Source organism: Anastrepha ludens, chromosome 6, assembly GCF_028408465.1.
Source record: "Anastrepha ludens isolate Willacy chromosome 6, idAnaLude1.1, whole genome shotgun sequence".
NCBI lineage: Eukaryota > Metazoa > Arthropoda > Insecta > Diptera > Tephritidae > Anastrepha > Anastrepha ludens.
In genome coordinates, this window is record NC_071502.1 from 84,403,406 (window position 1) to 84,425,412 (window position 22,007).

The window sequence follows — 22,007 nt, forward strand, 5'->3', positions numbered from 1 at the left end:
ATATCACGCTGAAATTTGCCATGTAAGCTTATAACAGTCCTACCAAAAAACAAAAAATTTATTTTTGCCATATGTCATCCGCGGACCGTTTTATTGATAACGTCTCGTTCATATTTGAGCAGAAGGTATATAAACACGGTTTTATATGAAGCTTCCACATTTTACAGAGAGTTACGTCACTATTATTTTTATAAATGACCAAATACTGAATAAAACCATAGACAATTAATAATTAAATAATAATATACTTATACACACATATTTTATCGTACAAATATATCTTTTCTACTAATTTTTTAGACGCCACAGCATGTCCGCCAGTCTAATGTCGTGTGTTCGGGAGAATTCCCCACCATTAGATGTTGTGGATGGGGCTCACTTTAGTAGTGCGACGGGTCCTACGTCATTGCCCGATTGTCATATGTCCACAATGTCAACAGCCAATCAACAACAACTCACATCAACAGCACTAACAACGTCAAATGTCAACGAGAGTAGTAGCAGTGGAGGCGGTGCTGGTGGAGGAGGTGATGGAACAGCCGCAAGTAATGGTAAGTGATAAGAAAATATGTAAATTTATATCAATGTCATTAAATAGGATATACTTACAAGGCTTGCATTGCAATTTGGTTTGAAAGATAACATTAACCAGTTCCTTCTCCTTTTGTGATATTTTTGGATCTCAAGAAGGATCAAGATTCCAAGCAAATTTCTTGGAATCGAAATAGAGTGCAGGCCTAAAGTGAATAAAGTAGCGTGTGTCAGAGTAATAATGTAAATAAAAAATTCTTATCATCTTGGGTAGAAAAGCAGTCATACCTAAGATGATACGGAAGCTCAATACTTTTTGCTTAATTTTTAATACTAAAGCGTTTTTCAGTAAGAGCGCTTCAACTTTTTTTTTGAATAAAACACAAACGGTTTGACTTTTTTAACTAATTTTTTTTTTATTATCGAGTTTGAACACATGCATTTAAGTATGAAATTCGATTTCTTTTGCACGACCACCGCGTGCACGTTTTACGAAGTCCAATCGTTGAACCCAATTTTCGACCACTCTTTTGCATAAATCGGCCGAAATTCCAGCAATTTCGCGTTCAATATTGGATCTGAGCTCACAAATCGTCGCCGGCTTGTTACTGTAGACCAATGACTTCACATAACCCCCAAAAAAATAGTCTAGAGGCGTCAAATCGCACGAGCGCGGCGGCCATTCGACCGGTCCATTTCTGGAAATAATGCGATCATCGAACTTACTCTTCAACAAATCAATTGTAGCGTGTGCTGTGTGGCTTGTGGTCCCGTCCTGTTGAAACCACATGTCGTCTAAGTCCATACCATTCAATTGCGGCCAAAAATAATCGTTTATCATGTCGCGGTATCGATTTCCATTCACAGTAACGTGGCGATCGTTCTCGTCAACGAAAAAATATGGGCCAATTACGCCGCCGGCATGGAAACCGCACCAAACAGTGATTTTTTCGGGATGCAACGGTGCCTCATGAATCACGTGTGGATTGCTTTCTGCCCAGTAACGCATATTTTGCTTGTTGACAAAGCCATTGAGCCAAAAGTGAGCTTCATCACTGAAGATGATTTTTTGGCCGTAATGCTCTTAAAGTAGCAGCAACAGAACGATTATTTTCATAAAAAATTTGCACGATTTGCAATCGTTGCTCAAGTGTGTAGCGTTCCATGATGAAATGTATACTAATGAAATTTACAAATGATAAGCGAAAAATAAAAAATATTCCGTCGTTCGCCCTCCTTATCGGAAAAAAGTTGAAGCGCACCTATTGAAAAATGCTTTACTTAACACCTTTTTCTTTTTCTATTCTATTGGAAATTTATTCTTCTTGAATCCACGCCTAAACGACACTTACCTTTCCTTTCCATTTGACTATCTAAATGGCAGTGGCTCAACACTCGTCGCTGTCAAATGTCATTGACACACCGCTAAGGGACATAATCATACATACATACGTCTTTCTCAGTGTAAACTAGTGTACGTGTGTGTGCGAATGCAATGTAGAGGGCATAGGAAAACTCTTAAGTGACGCTCTTTAGTAACGTACTTCAATTGCGCTTGATAAAGATTGAAAGGAAGCCTAATGAACGATGTGGATAAATTCATTGACGTTAAGTGAATTGAAGAAAAGGAAGAAGAAAAAATGTCTAGCCATGTCATTGCAGTTAATATGCACGTTAAATAATTGAAATAATCAGTTTTAAACATGGAAATCAAGTTAAAATGGCAGAAAGTAAATTACGTGGCTCAGCAAAATCATTTTGAATACGTAGGAGGTGTGTTGGTGTACATTAAAGGGTAGGAAAAAGGCAGTTTCTAGCAAATGAAATGAATAATAGATAAGTACGAGGTTTGATTTAGAACTGTTTTTGTATTTCAGGGAGCGAAAAAATCATTATTTTCAAGGAAAAAAATCAAAAGCTTCCAAATATCGTAAATAGTTTTGACGATACACCTGTGTTCAAAATAATAGGAGCGCGACGAATTATCAAGTCCTACCCACTTCTCTCTTTTTTTGTTTTTGTATTTACTTTTTGGTTTTCTAGGTTTTCATAGAAGTATAATGGTATTTTACAGCAAAAACAAAATTCTCAAGAATTTAAGAAACAAAAAACCAAATTGGCATACAAATGTTCAACTTTTTCAACAGAATCTGTTCAAAATAATAGGAGCACGACGAATTACCAAGTCCTAACTACTTCTTCGTGATCCGTTTTTTTTTTTTTTTTTTTTTCTGTTTAATTTATGTATTTCATTTTTTTTGGCTAGGAGTATAGTGGTATTTTCCAGCAAAACCTTACTAACCCAAAGCTCCAAACTTTTTACAAAATACAACTTTAAGAATTTGAAGAATTCAAATTTAAGAAATAAAAATAATAGTCACACAAATTTTCAACTTTTTCAAAAAAATCTGTAGAAAACTGTTGGACTCAATAATAATAAATAGGTTTTTATTGCACATTGCTCAAAAACCGTGTTAATTAAAAAAAAATGTTTGCATGCGATGTTGACAAGTTTCTTCCATATAAAGCAGATCTTCGAAAGTATTTTACTATATATGAAAAAAATTGCTGAACACCTCAGTGAAAAAAATTGTCAAAAATCAACGACATATTTTAGTCATTTAAAATTCGCACTTTGTGGCACTAAAACTGTATACTCAGAATTTAAAAAAATTCGGAATAACAAAATGCAAATTTTGATGAATTTTTTTTAATTTATCTGAATTGTGCGCACACTTTGTAGTTGTAAGTTATGTGGTTTTTGTTGTAGAATGCACTGCTTTTCTAATCACAAAAAAAAATTAAATACAAAAAAATACTTGGTAATTCGAAGCGCTCCTATTATTTTCAACACCGGAGGATATACGCATTTATGCATATTTTGTGATGCTCTTTATGAATCTTTAACGACTTAAAATTTTTGAGCGACATCTAGAAAAATATTAATATTTTTATTACAAATCACATTTCGCTATTTAATCCCGAGTTATATTTTTTGAGCAAAATTAAGACTTATTTTTCGAGGTATATTTTTTGAGCAAATCGAAAAATAAGTTTTATATTTTTCGAGTGTTATTCGAGAGTAACATTTTTTTGAGCAAAAAAAAAAGACTTTTTTTCGAGTGTTATTTCTTGATGATTATTTTGTGAGTTGCTATTTCTTTGATCAGAGATATTACTTATTTTTGGAGTAATACATTTTTTCAAAAATAATAAAAATCAGTTTTACAAAAAAAATCAGAATAACTTTGTTACTTTAAGTGGAGGATAAAATTGTGTTCAGCTTACTCAAACATTAATTTGATAGAGTTTCCAAATTTTTGGGGGCAAAAAGTAAGGTGAATTTGGTTGTAAAACGAAAAATCTTTATTTATTCTTGTAAATCAATTTCATCCTCTTCAAAATAATCCCCTCTCGATGAAATACATTTATGCCAACGATTTTTCCAATCCCCGAAACATGCCAAACAGTCCATTTCCGGTATAGCCATCAGCATCTTCTTCGATTCAGCTTTTATCTCCTCAATCGACTCGAAACGCGTTCCCCAGAGTGGTCTCTTGAGTTTTGGGAATAGCCAGAAGTCACATGGAGCCAAATCAAGCGAATACGGTGGTTGCGGAAGGATATGCGTGGAATTTTTGGCGAAATGGTCAGTGTTTTTGGCGAGTGCAGTGTGAGACGGTGCATTATCGTGATGCAAAAACCAAGAGTTGTTGGCCCATAATTCTGGTCTTTTTAGACGAATTGCTTCATGTAAACGACGCATAACGCTCAAATAATATTCCTTATTAACAGTTTGGCCAGGTGGAAGGAATTCATAGTGCACCACACCACGAAAATCGAAAAAAACTGTCATCATGACCTTTATTTTTGAACGACTTTGACGTGCTCTTTTTGGTCTGGCCTCGCCTTTAGCACAATAGTAGCTTGATTGGTCGGTTGTTTCAGGGTCGTAAGCATAAATCCGAGTCTCATCTCCCGTAATGATGCATTTGAGCTTGTCCTGATAGTCTGAAAGCATTGTTTCACGCACATCAACGCGACGACTTGTTTCCAAGAAATGGAGAGTTTTCGGTACCAAACGAGATTTGACTTTTCGTAGGCCCAAATGGTCTTTCAAAATGGTTTTCATAGATCCTTCTGATATTCCGATCATACCAGTAAGGTCTTTAACAGTCAACCGACGATTTTTGAGCACTAACTCCTTCGCTTTATTGACGTGTTGGTCATCTGTTGACGTCGATGGTCGTCCGGAGCGCTCCAAGTCATCAACACGTTCTCGACCCTCTTTGAAGCCTTTGTACTCGTACCACTTATAAACATTTTTCTGCGACATGGTCGAATCACCAAATGCCGTCTGCAACATGCTAAACGATTCCGCAGCCGAAATTTCATTCCGCAAACAAAATTTGATGGCACTTCTCTGCTCAATCAAATCAGACATTGTAAAAATCGAAAAATGCACTCTTGGTCGTTTGGTGAACACAAGCGTAAATATATTACTTATAATGACATTCACATGAAAGTTGGCCCAGATGCTATTAACAGTGCTGCCAACTCATGAAAAAAATAACTAGAGCGAAATTTTAATCCCGCGAAGTTTGACAAATGAATTCACTTTACTTTTTGTCCACAGATATTAACCAAATAACTATTTGTATGCTTGGCTCCGGAGCAAGAATAGTCGTTGAACAGGATAATGACAAACTTTTTCTTTTCCTAGTGAGCAACACCATTATCTTTAAAACTGGATAACTGCTGGGGTCTCTCCCACCCTATTATATTCTCTGATATTGTTTACGACTGTAAATTTCACACTAAAGCGTTAGATTTTAGAACAAATTACTTGGGTACCCGGCCATTGAACAACGTGTTATCTGGTACCTTACCGTAGATTTCGGCTTACCAGATTTAGCTTCCGAGCATTCTTTTTAAATGCAGGGCTTATATCGTCATGTTGGTGTAGGGTGTGAACTTCTTGTAGAGGTAAATGGTGAAGAGATTGAGATCTTTATCGAGGGAAGCTTTTGCTACAAAACTACTTTAACCTTCTTTAAACAATTTAACAATTTAAAACTTAACAATTAACATTCACTTTTCAATTCAATTCAACTATAATGCATTGCTGCCAATAAGTTTATCTAAGCCGAACACATTGCGTATACGACCTGGTGCTTGCATCCTTGTGTGCAAACGCTCACCTATTTCTAAGTACGTTATATTGAAATTAAAGTAAAACCCAATTTTATAAAAAAATATACAATTTATGAATGTATACATACATGCATATACATATACATACATATAAACACATTGATATCTTTGGTTTTCATCTGCCACGTCGACAATTTTAGGATCAATTTGGAAATCACTTTAACTGGATGCTGCTTTTTATTTTAGCTGCAGTGTTTTTTAGTTTTTATATCGGGCTGCCTATTTGAGCATCGACTTCTGCGTGTATTTATTTGGATATTTTACTGTAATCCCGAAATTTCGGGATATATTTTGATGAAATCTCGAAATTCCAAGACTAGTCTCAGGCCATAACTTTCTTAAATTCAGTAAAAGTTCAATAAGACAACTATTTTTGTAGGAACTAAAAACATTTTGACGTACTGTGATATACGAGTATATAATATCGAATAAACTTTGCTGAAAATTTTGCATAAGAAGGTTCTAAATATAAATTAGTTAGTTGAAAATAATACAAGCGAACTATTCTTTTTTAAGCAGGAGATAGTTTATAGATTAATACATTTTTTAATTATTATTTAAATAAGTTTAGGGGCTTTTAGAAAATAATTACTTTAATTAAGGCGTTAGTCCACTGTAGCGGCGGAAAAATAAGTATATTTTGAACATTTTTTTCGGCCGAACAATGAATAAGTAACAATCCCGAAAGAGTACCTTAAGTGCCTTAAACTGTATAAATTACTTTTTTTAAGTAGTATAAGAGAAAATGGGGATTGTGCAGATGTAATTCAACGAAGCCAATTGTTAAGAGTGCGCAGTTAAAAAACTGTACCTGCAATTTTTAATTTACGGTAAAGAAAACATTTTTTTCCGCGTATACATTCGTACATACTAACATGTACATAATCCAACCTTTGGCGGCGCGGGTAAATATTAGATGAAAAAGTACACCTACTTTCCTTGGGCTATAGAGCGAAAATAGTTAAAAATTTTTCAAAACAGTCGTCCAATTTTTTTTATAATACGCATTATATCGAAAAAAATCCAATCTTACTTCCATATGGAATGCAGTTGAGGATATATACATAAATATGTATGTATAATATATAGAACTGGCGCTACGCTACAACCTTTTTGGGTGTTTGGTCTAGCTCCTCATCCTATTTGTGGCGTGCGTTTTGATGTTGTTCGGCAAATGAAGGGACTAAGAGTTTTGAACCATTTGTAAAGTTTAGAAGTAAGAAGTTTAGCGAAGCAGTTTTTTCATTCCCCGCAATCAGTAGAGAGCTTACCAAAATATGGGGAGATATGATAGAAAATAAATAGACGTAAACACTCCTTGGCAAGTAAGAATTTTTGGATAATTTGTGTTGTTGTTGAAATGTACTTACTTGGTACTTACTTACTGACGTAATCTAGCACGGAAGAACCAATAAATTTCTCGAAAAAGCTTGAAATAGGCTTGAAAATAAGTAAAAAGCAGCGTTGAAGACGGCCAGCTCTTCTGTGGCTTGAGCTATGAAGTCGTCCTGCGGTACATAAGCTAATAATTAAATCAAAAGGTTTTAGAAGAGTTGTTTGTTTTTTGATTACAAATAGTCATGATTTTTTACTTTTAAATGTTTCAAAAAGAATAATGATAATTTTGTAATTGTTTTTGTTATTTTTATTTATTTATTTTATATTTTTTGATTGTCCTACGATTCATAAGTTAATAATTAAAAGGTTCTAGAAAAGTTGTAATTTTTTTATCAGAAATAATAATGATTTTTTCACTTTCAAATTTTTCATCAGAAAAATGGTAATTTATGTAATTTTTTTATTTTTATTTATTTATTGTATTTATTTTAACATTTTTTTATCAGAAATGATCAGGATTGTTTGGTTGGTTGGTTGGTTTAAGGGTGACCCCGCATCGGAGTGCCACATAGACCGCAAGTTGGGTCCGTTGTGCTGGAGCTCATTATATTGTATGATTTCCCCACCTTACCGAGATTTTTACTATAGATTTTGGTCCAAGATATAATTCGTTTCGAGAATTTAATGAAAGATTCGATTTTCAGGTCCGAGACTACTGAAAGATTGTCAATTGTTGGAGAGCCTAGAAGAGCAAGTCGACTTCTGACTAGGCCGGGACAGCTGCACAGTAAATGCCTGCTCGATACTTCCTCATCTTCGTCCTCGCAGTATCTGCACATGTCGTTTTGAGGAACCCCGAGCAGACGTGCGTGAGTGCCCAAAAGGCAGTGGCCGGTGATAAGAGATATTATATGCCTTAGTTCGTGTTTCGAAAGACTTATAAGGGTTTTTGTCTGTTTCAGATTGTAGGATGGCCAGATTTTTTTTCTTTTAAATTTTTCATTAACAATAATGATCATTTTTGTATTTTTTCGTTATTTGTTTATTTATTTTTGATCCGAAATAATAATTTTCTTTTTAATTTTAAAATTTTCCATAAAAAATTATGATAATTTTTGTAATTTTGTGTTATTTTTATTTATTATTATTTTAATATTTTTTAGCCAGAAATATCCATTATTTTTTTACTAATATATTAAAATTTTGCATAAAAAAATTTTCATTTCATTTTCTCTATCGTAACGAAAACTCATTTCTTGAGCGCTACTTTTTCTCTCAGAAAAAAATTGGTATTTGATTTTTATTTTTTTTAATATTATATATATATACATATATGGCACTCGCCTTAAAAAAAAAGTGTTTTCTCTAATTTTTGGTGTTTTATGCATTGGAATTCCAGCTTACGCACTTCCGAATGATAATTCGCACTAGCCCATTCTGCTAATGCGGCCGCAGTGGATTATTTGATATACTCGTACTGTGAAAGTTTTAAGTCAATTAAATATGAAACAAAAACCAACAAAAAGAATAGTTCTATACAAGATATCGGGATTGGCATCCGCATACGTAAAACTATTATTTTTTCTCAAATTCTTTGCTGCCTCCAACTATTCCAGCGCCCAACCCCATTTCATATTTTACAAGGGCAACCCTTTCTGATTTCCTTCGGGAATGCAGCTGCTGGTATGCCACTAAAAGTGAAATGCACAGATGGCTGAGAGACAAACAAAAAGTGAAATGAAATTTCATTCAGTGCTAGCAAACGGCTGCAAAAAAAACTTTGCTTAAGGTAAAAAAAGAATATTTATAAACATATTCACATGTTTGCTTACATTCAACATCATACATATACATACACGATTTTACATCTAAGCTTTTGTGCGTATGTAGGTGTGTGTTTATCAATGCTAATGGCGGAGGCGCCTTTGAGCAGAGCAATAATTGCATATCATTGGCATATCTGTGGCTTATCGAGCCAAAAGTCAATAAACCCCAGCAGACCAGCAGACATGCGGACGGACAGTTATCAAAGAAATAAATATGTGCGTATATATGTATGTGTGAGGCAGCAGCGTGTTTGCGCGTACGATAGTCACAGTGCCTTTGAGTTCATTTTGTGGTGGGTGTGGTTTTGATTGCTCTGAATACTGCTGTGTAAATAAAATTGTATCAAAGCAAAAGCTGAAAGAAAACAAAAAAAAAAAATCAGCTGGTTCGAGTGCAAGCTTCTACGCTCATAGTTACTTATACATACATTCTGCGGTTCAGCATTCGCCGTTTTCCCTTTTTATGGTTATGGAAAGTAAAATGTTGTCTCTTGTAATTTTCATCACACACAATTTAATGCGTTTAGGGAAATGCCAGCAAATATAATTAGGACCTTTATGGCATGGCATGCTGATTGGCTGGAAAGAGAGCATACTTGCAGTGCTTGAATGAATTTAATTAGCATCAAACCAGTAGATGCTTGAACCCTTTTGCTTCCCCGTTCAAATGCAATGAAATACATTGTTATGTGTATTCCGAACGCTTCAGCGAGTGCTTTAATTAAAAATAATTTTTGTTTCCTTGTTCACTCCTCTTGGGAACATAGACCCTCGACAAGACTCTTTCATCGTACACGGTTTTGTGCTGTTGTTTTTGCACCGTCCCACGAGATGTCGGCATCTGCTAGTTCGGGCAGCATCGACCTTCTCCAAGTGTTTTTTGGTCGACCGCTCTACTCCCTTGCGGGTTCCAATCCAGTGCTATTCTCGTGATGATATCTGGTGGATTTCTCAATGTGTGTCCTATCTATCGCCACTTTCTGCGTTTTATTTGCCGTAGGATCGGCTCCTCGTTCGTAAATCTCCACAGTGCGTCGTTACTGATGGTGTTTGGCCAGAATATTCTGCAGATGATGCAGAGGCATTTGTTGATGAAGGATTGTAGCCGCTGTGTGATGTTGTTAGAGACCAGCCATGTTTCGCTTCTGTACAACAATACGGACTTCCCGCCTGAGCCAAATATTAGTAGTTTAGTGCGCCTGGAGAGCCTTAGCTGGTTGAATGGCGTAGGCCACAACGAAATAGTTCAGAATTATTGAAGATCTGGTGTGCATTATTTTATTACATATTACAAGATCCGAATAAGGCGACTTTTGACTCTACGACTCTTCTCTTATCAGCTTTTTATTCCATTTATGTAGAAGAACTTAGAAAAAAGAACTTAGTAAAGAAAAAATACAAAGTTTGGGGTTCAGAAAACTTTCAGAACTTAAAAAAAGAAGAACTTTGTAAAAAATACAAAATTTGGGCTTCAGAAAACTTGCAGGTAATTGTTAAAGAGACGATCTAGCACCATGCGTAGATTTCGAAGCGATCATCACAAATAAAATATGTATAGTATAATATGGGTGTCAAAGAAAAGAGGTTTAGAAATTATTAATTTCGAATATATATTAATTTTCAATAGAGTTGCCACATGTTTAATAAAAATAATTTAAAAAATCAGTATGGGTGTCAAATGAAAGAGATTTTAGAAAACTTATTTTAAACAATATTTCTGGAGATGGTGGCTACCTGGATGGAAGTGTTGTTAATTGAATGTAATAAATAAATCAACTGAAACGTTAAGTGAAAGGCTCACCAATAAAGGCTGACTGCATTGATCGGAACAGATGGTTTAAACATTTCGGGACCGATTTAGCAACGTGTGGCCTAGCGTTGTCATGCAGCAAAATCAGTTTGTCATGTCTACCGTCCCATTCCGGCCGCCTTTCTTTGGGAGCTCGATTCAAACGCATTAGCTGCAGTCCGTAACGATTGCCAGTGATGGTTTCAGATGGTTTAAGGTACTTGACCACCTTGGAAAGCTAAAAAGTACAACATATTCAATAATTTTTTTTTCATGTTCTGTATAATATATTAAAATAAATTTTTTTTTTAATTTTTATTTAGAGCTTATATAATACAAAAAAAAATTGATTTATTAAAATTTCTTTTTTTAACATATATCCAGGAGGCGCCAAAGTCGAGGCCTGAAGAAAATCATGTCTTGCGGCGGACAGTTAATCTTAGAAATGGTAATTCTAAAACAAAAGAGAGAAACAAAATTTTCAAAAGGAAGGTTCCTTGCGTGAGAATTTACCACAAACTGACAAAAAAAAAAAATAATAAAAAAATGGCGGATGTTTGAAAAAAAGTTAAGAAAACACCCCTGTTTTTCACAATGTTATGCTTAAAAAGCAATACTTTATTAACTTTTTTTTTGCAAAATGTGGTAAATTGGCATACAAAACATCTTAACAAATAAAACAAGACCAAAATCATTAAAATCGGCTAAGCAGTTTCGGAGATAAAGTGTCCGCCATTCGAAAAAAAGTAATTTCTGGAAAAACGCGTTTAAAGTTAAAACTTGCTATTTTCTTTCCGCTGAGTCAGCAAGTAATGAGTGCAGGATGCGCCTGCACATTTTCACTGATTTCACTTTGTTAGAATTCGAATTTAAAAAAACAGTTTCAGGTGATGATTTTTAAAAGTATAAGGATTGAAAAAATGTAAAAAAAAAAATTTAATTTTTTGAAACTTATAAGGTGGTCAAGTACCTTAAGTAGTTCATACTAGATGACACCCTTCTGTTCCCACCAGAGGCACAACATAACCTTTGAAGCATGAATACTTTTTTTCGCTGTCGATCGACCTGGTTCACCGGGCAGGCTACAACATTTTCGATGCTTTAGGGTTATCATAATAGAATCATTTTTCATTCAAGAAGCATCTCACACGTCACTAAACATCGCTCGATATCCCTCTCCTTCAATTGATAGCTTTCTGGACCATACCCATCGCATGCACACGTTTACCGATAGTTCATCTGTCAACATCCAACTCTTTAGACATATCATCAAGGGTTCGACATGCGTCTCCATCCAATAATTCTTGTAGTTGAATATCTTCGAATTTGTTCGGTGCCCCATCGCGATCTTTATCATTCACGTCGAAAATGCCACTTTGGAAGCGTCGAAATCATTCTTTACAAAGTGTATTTGAGCGTGATTACCGTAAATATTGATCACGTTTACGACACGTTTCAGCTGCACTTTTCTTTAAAAAGTAATAATGAAGTATGACTTCCCGCAAATGCTCTTTTTTCGGGATGAGCGAAGACATTTTTGAAGTCAGATAAAAAAGGATGTTTGCGCTTCAAATGAATGTCAACTACTGCGATTGAGACCTCACATGTACACCTTTAAATCACCAGTATACTAGAGCGAACGCATAAATATCATAGTATCAGCAGCGACACCTCTTTTACCAGGGCGGAAACGTATTCGCAGACACAATACTTTTATTCAGAATTTTAAGCAGAGGAATACAGAACTACCATTTAACATTGTATTTTTTAATTTTTTTAAAAGGTGAGCGCACAATTCTAGTATTCCAATTATATATATAATTATCGTATACGCTCTTTAATTGGTGTTTGGTGGAGCTCCTCATCTTATTTTTGATTGCGTCTTGACATTGTTCAACAGCATGTTTGGGCAAATCTTATTTATGAGGAGCAGAGATATTTCATGGCAGAGATATATTGTGAGGTTTGCTATTGCCTGCCGACTGCTGTTATAATAAAACTTTTTCATCACTTGGTGCTTCATGCCCGGAGACTTGAACCTGTGAACTTCCGAATGATAGTCACGCACGAGCCCATTCAGTTGCCATTCTAATTGTACCTATCGATAAAAATAAAGTCGAAGAACAAGTTTTGAATAAGATTGGATTGAATTAAAAAAAAATTGTGGCTTTTCCTAAGACCAACTAAGTATTTATAGGTGAGTCTAGACTGGGTACTCCGGATAAATTGTTCATCTATGAACCAAATTGGAAAGGCACAAATGTTGTTTCTACACTGAGGGGACATACAAATTGATAGAAATAGTAATTTTGTTTAATATTTTTTAATTGATTGTTTTTACTTTATTTATGTCTAGTAGAAAATAATTGATAAATTTGATCAGTGCAAAGTTATAATATGGTAAACTTTTTAAAATTTTACAGCCAAAAAAATACTACGGTTGAGTTATTTCTGATTTGCTGTAAGCTCGAAATTAATTTAATGAATTTTTTACACATTTGCACATGCAATTCGTGTCGAAAAGAACCTTCTAGATGACGCTAGCTTTAAATAAAAAAAAACCTCGAGCAAATCGGAGCATTCTGTGCATAGTTATTGGCTTACATACATATTTTGCTACTTTATTTTATTAGATGTAGAGATGAAGATATGGTGCAAGGAGCATCAAAAGGAGCAGTTTTCCTTTTCGGGAGTTTCGTAATACAGCAAGTAGTCATTTTAAGTGAAATACTTGGTTTTACACTCGGCTTTCATAACCTCTCCGATTAAGTCAGCGGCGGGATCATTGATGCAATAGCAAACAAAAATACTTTTATTCTCATTATTTCTTCGTATTTCAAATCTTACTATTCATTATGTGTTCGCCCACTGACCATCAATTGCCGATTGGAAAACATCAATCCAGTGCAAACAAAAAAAAAATTTAAATCGATTGTAATAGCTGAATTGAGTTGCTGTATTTATGATATTACAACGCCTCCCGCTCTGCGTCAGCTGCTACTCCTCTTACCAATCGTCAGCAGCAATAGCTATTACAATAACAATCGGTTCATTTCCCTTCTCATTTCCCACTTCATTTCCACCCGCAACTTCATCGCAACTTTATTATAACAGCATTTTTTCTTATTTGCCTCTCGTTTTTCTGGTTGTTGTGATCGTTCGTGCGACACGTCAGCAGCGTTGAACGACATGCTTTGCCATGAAAAGCGCAGAAAATACCAACAACAACCATCGCAACCACTGACGATGTACGAGCCCTGCATGCCTTGCGCCGGGTTGGGTGGCGTTAGCGGCCGTCAGCCGAAAGCGCATCTGTCATCTCTTCAATTGCTACTGCTGCTTTCTGAGTATATTTTCATTGTTGTTGCGAAAAATGTCACTTTTTTGTGGCTGCAAAGCAAACCAGAAAAAAAATAAATACAGCCCTGCCCAGCCCAGCCACGCACATTCGCAAGGAAATGAAAACAGTTTGTTAAGAAAATGAGCAGAAAATTGTTGGCCTCAACAAAAGCAATGCGAAAAAGTATAAACATATCAGCAGAGCAACAGTTAAGTTGCAGCAGTGGCATCGGCAGCAACATGGAATCGAAAGCACTTGGATGCTGCTTTTATTAATGCAACGTTAATATGGTTTGCGCTTTATTTGTTGTTGTTGCGTCTTCTACGAGTACTCGTATCGCACTACATCCAAATGCGGAAAAGCAAAACTTAATTGAAATTTCAAAAGGCCATGGGTTGGCAGCGGCGTATACAGCAACAAAGAGTTGGCATAACAATGTTGGGGCAGCACATCACTACGCCGCTGCATCACTGCATCACAATCACTCGACAACAATCATCGACCAACCAACGGACAGCTGTGCACTCGTACGAAAGGGTGTTGCATTGCCGACCTCCCGTTGATGGAACGGTGATCCAATAATGTAATGGCATTAGCTCGCCATAATTTCATTTTAGTTCTTCGTTTAGATAAACTGCTTTGAGCTTTAGCGGAGTTTTCCAAGCAACAAATTACGAAAGAATGTGGGAAAGCTTTTGATTACATTCATTGTACTTAGTCTAAGGCAAGAACGTATCGGTATTGACTGTTAGTGTTAAATTTGAAATTTTTGCAAGCGTGGGTGAGGTTACGTGTCTGTCCATTTGCCGAACAATGTGAAGACGCACGCCACCAATAAGAGGAGTAGCTCGGACGCGCAAAAACGGATATATGTATGTCATATGGACGTATGGACTTGGTACTAAACTCCATCGCAATAGACAAATAGCTCCTCATGTTTGTTGTTCAGGCTGATGTTCCAGCAATCTCGGCCTATGCGAGCATAAATGTCGAGTATGAGTAGAAGTTCACATTTGTAGATATTTTTTCAGAAAGCCAACAAACAAGCAAGGCCGCTCTAAAGGTACGATAAGGTCCAAGGTTTTTAAGAAGTGTTTTCACTTTTAAAGTTCCGGCAGCAAAAAACACATTTACTTTACTGTGCTGGATACCTGGCCACTGATAGGCTTGGAGGCATCAAAAGGGGATCAACAAACATCTTCATGGGACCAGTACCCTTTTTGTAACCTGTTAATCCTCTGAATTTATTGACTGAGAGTAAACCCAGAGTGGAGTAAGTACTAGGGACCATTAGAGTCTTGTTGCGGTAATGCTATGTAGAAGGCATATTAAGTTACTTGTAGTCCTGAAACGGGGACACCAATATTCACCCAAGCGGCGGTAATCGAGTGCATCTTCGCAAGCACCAGTTAGGCCATTCTAATATGACGCCGTTCCGATTTTGTTTTGTGGATGAGAAGATTTTTATGCAACCATATTTTTCATAATTGAGACTAGACCATTTCAACTGCCGTATTGCCACTCTGATCTCTAATGTTACCTTGCCACACTAGCGCTATTTCTAGCGTTAATAAGTCCATGCTAGAAACCTCTTGTCATTCATGAGGACTCATCGAGTAACCAAAGTTACATTTTTATTATGGGAATACATAAGATATTTTTAGTCGCAGCATCTCTATGAAGCCCGGGTTCTGCTTGTTTAACTTATCGAAGAACCGAACATATATGTTTGAGGCTTGATGAAGTCGGTGAAGCTATGGAAAAACCTGTAGAACATATCGTGTGAGCAGGAAATAGCAGCCGATATCAGAGTCTCACTCGATTTAACTCAATGCATTACGCTCGGAGTTCTAGTGTTGAAACGTGTTGAAAGTTGGCGTGTGCCGAGATTCGTCGATTTGACGAAGCCTATTTGAGCTTGATATGCAGTGTTTCCGATATAAAAAAATCGATTTTTTTTGTGCGTATAACTAACTGCTTTATTTTTTGCTTCCGTTGTTGTATACATATTTTTAACTTATAGATTAAATAAACTAATAAGCCCTTTTCCGCTCTACTTAAACTTAAAAATTCGCGTTGTCGATTCGACGAAGAAGGGTCATTCAGGGTTAAGTTTACAAATCGTAATTTTTTCACCACGATAATACCTTTTCTCACGTCTTTCATCTTGACAAACAACAACAACAACAGTATATCAAGCTCCGTACGAGCATTGACCTGACATGGTCCCGTGTGACTTTTTCCTGTTCCCACAATTTTCGTTATCCCCTCGCGGGAAGTATTTTCGGAGGATTGAGGCAAAAGAAAAGAATTCTTAAAAGAGACGGAGTCATAGTGCTTCAAAAAATATTTGTCCTACAAGTTCTGCGCCATCGAGGAAATAGAAACGGAATTCTGATAGAACAATTTTATCTGCTGCAAAGGTAATGGAAAAATTAATCATGTAAAATTTTTAGTTTTAGTAGCTGAAACGACAGTCAGTTCTACGTAACCGGAACGACCGGGATTTATATCCGGCCAAGGACTGTCACTTCAGCAGCATTCCCCGTATATGTAAGGGGATGGTTTATACAGCTACAACAACAACTAAAACTATATGCGTATAGCAATTGCTTCTTTGTGTATAAGTTTTGTATTTGAAAAAAAGGCTTCAGAGGCAGATTCTACAATAATTGATTTAGTGTTATCTCAAAACAGCAGAATTAAATGGTGAAATTATAAAATATAAGTTTAGGTCCACTAACATTCAGCTCGAGCTATATAGCGAAATGAAAAGCCGACCGAAATATTAGACCTTATGCTCTTCAAGATGAGCTACATAAGTCTCACGCAGTAGTATCAGCATATATTGCATGTCGTATTGCCAGAATTGAGTTGATCTAAGAAGTATTCTTACGATATGCACTACGTAATCTATTCTTCTCGGATCCTACGGCCACCTAGGCAACAAAATGTTTGTTGAATAACTTCACAGTGGAGAGAATTCAGAAGGTGTGGCCAACAACAGGGATGTGACAGCGGTATGTTTAGGAAAAAATTGAGATTGTGTTGGTGATATAAGAGAAAACCAACGCAACCGTTGTTCATGTTTTTTCGCTGAACGATGACTGATTGGAAAAGCACCTCTGGCATGGCAGCCGAAATTACTCTCTACATTACATTTTGTTTAAAACCTAATTTTGGTTAAACCATAAAAAACTTGTAAAGTAGGAGAATAATACTGCCTTTGTTTTTCGTTTTCGATTTAGTCTGTGGTGTAGCAGATTGTCCCGCCTTGCCTGATATGCTTTTCTTTAATATAACCGCCAGGTCTCTCAAATGCTCGAGAGTTCTTCCACGTTGGTATTTATGAAGCTCTGCTTGCTCGAAGTACTTCCATTGATACAGCCTATATTGAGCCCTATAAGATTTATAAATATGTTCGTATTGATTTTTTAGTTTCAGTTTCAGTTTACGAATTCTTTGAACTTAAAACAGGTTTGCTTACCATAATTATTATTAAATTTAAACTGTGTTCTATTTAGCGTATACGAATTGTTATTGTATTGATAGGCTAAATAAATAATTAAAAAATTTTCTTATAGCAGAGTTCCATTATTAATTAATTTAAGAGCTGTGACAGACAACATCGTTATTGTCACAAACATTTTTATTTATTTCTTTATTTACTTTAATATATTAAATGAATGAAGGTATGAATCAAATCAATTGTTAACCATAATTTTTTATAAATTAAATAAAGAATTACCTACCTACCTACTAATTAGAAAATTATTAACTATCAACCTTCAATCGACCCTGGTGCCCAAGTGCCCTAAGTGCCCAATTTCTTGGTTTGTTGCTCACAAAAGTGGGTTCGAAAAACACATTTCAAATTTGTGCAGCTTTGTTCAATTATTTTTCAAGCAAAACTACTACCAAGAAAAGTGGGCGGACCTCGTCTATTTTTTTATTTTTATTATTTATTAATTAAATAATTTTGTATTTATCGAGCTGATAAGTTATAGACTCGTATATCTTGGAGAGCAACCATCAATCCATCTAAAATATAGAACATGACACTCTTCAAAGTTGCTACAATTTATAAATTGCCTAATAAACGCCTCAATTAAAACCGAATGACTATCTTTTGCCTTTTGTACGAAATAAATTGTTTTTCAATTTACATATCTCGAAGCAAAATGTGTCAAAACTCAATTATTTTACACTACTGTGCTGCAGATGGAAATTACCATATAAACATATGGTATGTTACATACAAATGTACACACATACATACATATATATTCATACACACTTGGCAGTACTTTCAGCATTTTTAATAACCAACGCACACACACAAACCTATGCAGATGTAGCTGGGTTGAATAAATGCAATTATTCAAAGTTCAATTCATGGAGTCTCATCAGCATACACATATGCATACATACATACACATATTCATAGGTATATTCAAACACATTTACCACTCTTTGTATGAATCGCTGCGCTCTTCACTTTTGCTGCCTGATTTTATTTCTACTTTTTGCTATTTTGTTTATTTTTCGCGTTTTTCATTGTCTAGCATTTGATGCATCACTGGCACCTACTTACATGCATACACGCATACATATGTATGTACACGTTTACATTATCGTCAGCATCTTTGCCCGCTTATTGTTATTGGTTTATTTGTTGCATATGTCTGGGTATAATTATGCATTCACTTTTTCTGGCAACATCAATGAAGTAAAAGAACTGAAGTGGTATTCGCATGAAAAGAAAATGTGAAAAATTAAAAAAATAAAAAAAAATTTGCTATCATCAATCTTTGTTTCGCAGCCAATTGCTTCGAATTTCTATTTTCTATTTTGCCAAAAAATGGTAGTAGAGCTGAGGTTCGATAATTTTTAACACTGCCCTCCTCCAAGTGAAAGAAAAAATATATTATATCGTCATTGGGAACTTAAAATGTGTCCATTATGACAATCTTAAACGCAGAAATCATATTTGAAACCCGGTCAACCCGATAAATATAACCGAAAATCCATGGTTCGAAGGCTTTCCCGTCATTACTGATTTAGCCAATTTATTGTCGGGCATGCATAGCAAGTGATGTTTCCATTCCCTTATTCGTCGCCGGTTCCACCTAACAATGTTTTGTGTGTCGCACATCCGTCTAATCTCTTCGTTTCGCATAAGATCTCTGAGTGTATGTCCTGTGATTGATCGCAATGTTGCCATTTCAACCTTGTTGTGTTGCAGTTGCATCTGCTTAGGTTTCAATGGCATAGGTAAGTACTGGTCGAACGCATGTTTTATAAATTCGGATTTTAACTTTTAAGCTTAGATGCTTATTTCGTCACATTACATTGCGTAAGTATCCAGAGATTCGTACTACTTTATTCATGTGGTTTTTTACTTCAGGTGATAATTCTTTCCATGATGTAATTATGGTACCCAAGTAGCAGGATTCCATAACCTGTTCGATAATCTTTCCATATACTGCGAGCTTACAGCTGAGCGGCTGTTCAGATATTATCATGCTCTTCTTATTGGCTACCGATATCTGCATATTAAATGCAGAAGCAGACATGCAACATCCGCTGAAGGTCGTCTTCGTTGTCCGTTGTCGTTATAATTGTAAGAGGTGTAAGAATTTTCTGTTCAGGAAAACTTTTCTCACAATATCCGCATGCCGTTCAAATTTCTGGGCTGTTGTTTTTGTACCGTCCCAAGTCATGTCGACATCTGCTAGCTCGCGCAACTTCACTCTTCTCCAAGGGATCTTTGGCCGAACGCGACCGATGCTCCCTTGCGGGTTCCAATCCAGTGTCATTCTCGTAATGATATCTGGTGGTTTTCTAAGCGTGTCACCTGTCCATCATCAACGCGTTTGACTTGCCATAGGATGGGCTCCTCATTCGTTGATCTCCACAGCGCATCGTTGCTGATAGTGTTCGGCCAGGATATTCCACAGATTATGTTTAATACGAGCTTACAAACCTTTCACGAGATCAACACTTTAGATTTATTATCGGAGGATCGTCTGGCGAATTTGCTAACCGCCCACTATTTGACCGTCCTGGATTTCAGCACACAATAATCACAAATTTACCCACTCAAAACTAATAATCCGGCGAATTTGGTACACACAAGCACAACACACAGCACAATTGTTACACCCCAGGCAACTAGAGCCACTAAAGCCATAACGAGCCCGGCTATTTCTTTCATTAACAAGCCATTCTCCAAAAATTTAAGTGACACATTCTTTAAAATCATAGAATTATGTCTTACGAAAATCTTCATCGAAAAAATTAGGTCTGAATGGCATTTCCCGTTTCAAGTTCCTTACCGTATCAGCTACTTATACATATAACCGGAAAATATTTCGAAGAGAGGCGAGAGTGACTTTATTGCATAGATTTTTGTTTATACTTTTTATAAATAAACAATTTCATTATATTTGCATAAATGTTAAAATGTTTCAATTTTTTAAATAATAGACCCCTTTCGGGGCAAACTGAAAACATATCCGCTGGTCAGCATGGATTCATTTGATAATTTCAACCATGAAATTGCACTTGTGTAGTTTCCGCAAAATGTGCCTACTTTAACAAGGTTTTAGTCAAGACCAATTCGCCAACCAGTGTTGCCACATGCGTTGTTATGCCAGCCATTATCATAATTATACCATGACAACCAATAATAAATGAAAAATCAACAAAACATTAGCATGCAAAGCAACAACTAAAATTAAAAATAAATAAAAACAAAGCAACGGAAAGTGGCCTCAAATTGAACGGAACGGAATGTGTGGTATATGAAACAAATAACAAAAAACAGCTGCTTTTTAGCGGCGTTTCGCCAAACTCTGTTTTGTTTGTCTTTAGCGGTGTTTCGGCCACACCGAGGATTTATGTCGCTGCCCAAATCAATTGTGGCATAGATTAGCATTTTCAACTTGCTGCCAATCGCGTTCATCAAGCTATTTCTGCTGCACCGCAAATAGTATTGCGGCAGTCGGGATTGGAGTGACACAATGAGTTCAACTCAGTTGGGTGTCAGCAGGCTTGACAGCGCTGCCACTGATTTGTGAGCAGTTGCACTTACGTACATACACATCCTTACACATATGTACATATGTGGGTAATAGTAAACGTTGGCACTGCATGAAGGCAGTACTGGCGCTAAGGTACGAGTTGTGTGTGTGAAGGGGCAAATGAAGGAGTTAAAGCTGCCTAAATTGCATATGAGTGTGTGGAGAAAGGTATTTGCATAGATTGCCAACAACGGCTGTAACTATATACCTTTTTCAATTACGTCAATTGGCACGCTGTACTGCACTTACAACAATTACAAAATAAAAAAATATGCAAAACAACTTAGAAAACTATTTATAAGAAAAACAATAATAAACAAATGAATGAAAAGCAGAAACCATTCGCATTGAGACATGCAGTGCAAAGCAACGAAACAGTTGAACAACTGCACACCCAACTCCCCTTACCTCTCAGTTATTGTTGTTATTACTATTATCGGCTACCATTGCACGTTCGCTGCTGCTCTGTTGGTATTGCTCTCTGCTACTACGCTCAGCCCTGCATACCTTCACCTCTTGCTTGCTTGCTCCGTCTCTTCTCGTGCCAATTATCCCTATGGTTTGCGTAGTTCACACCTTGTTTTTGTTGTTATTGCTACTATTATCATCAGCATTATTATTGCGTTTTGCTGTTACTGCTGTTATGGTTTTTCTGTCTAGGTTCACTGTTAACTGCTGCCTTTTATTTGTCTACGCGCTGTCGCCGTTTGCAGAACTGCTAGCACAACTGCTGGTATGCATGGCTCCACTACAACGGCTCCAATATTGTTATTATTTTCGTTGTCTGCCTTCATTAGCGTGCCGTCAGCGCTGTTGCTGCGGTCGCCGCCACCACTCAATATTTTCTTATTGTTTTATTGCTGTGCCGACGCTATGTCGACGTC

At 36.2% G+C, this 22,007-nt stretch overlaps 1 protein-coding gene across 3 annotated transcripts in view; it reads left to right on the plus strand.

The window, feature by feature from the left end:
• LOC128866047 (probable serine/threonine-protein kinase DDB_G0282963) overlaps window positions 1-22,007 on the plus strand; it is a 285,646-nt gene that overhangs the window by 150,726 nt on the left and 112,913 nt on the right. For all 3 annotated transcript variants that reach the window (XM_054106520.1, XM_054106519.1, XM_054106522.1), the window contains one exon: window positions 301-551. In XM_054106520.1, coding sequence (XP_053962495.1) covers window positions 311-551 — 241 coding nt within the window. In that variant the 5' untranslated portion in view covers window positions 301-310. The remainder of the gene's footprint in view (window positions 1-300; window positions 552-22,007) is intronic.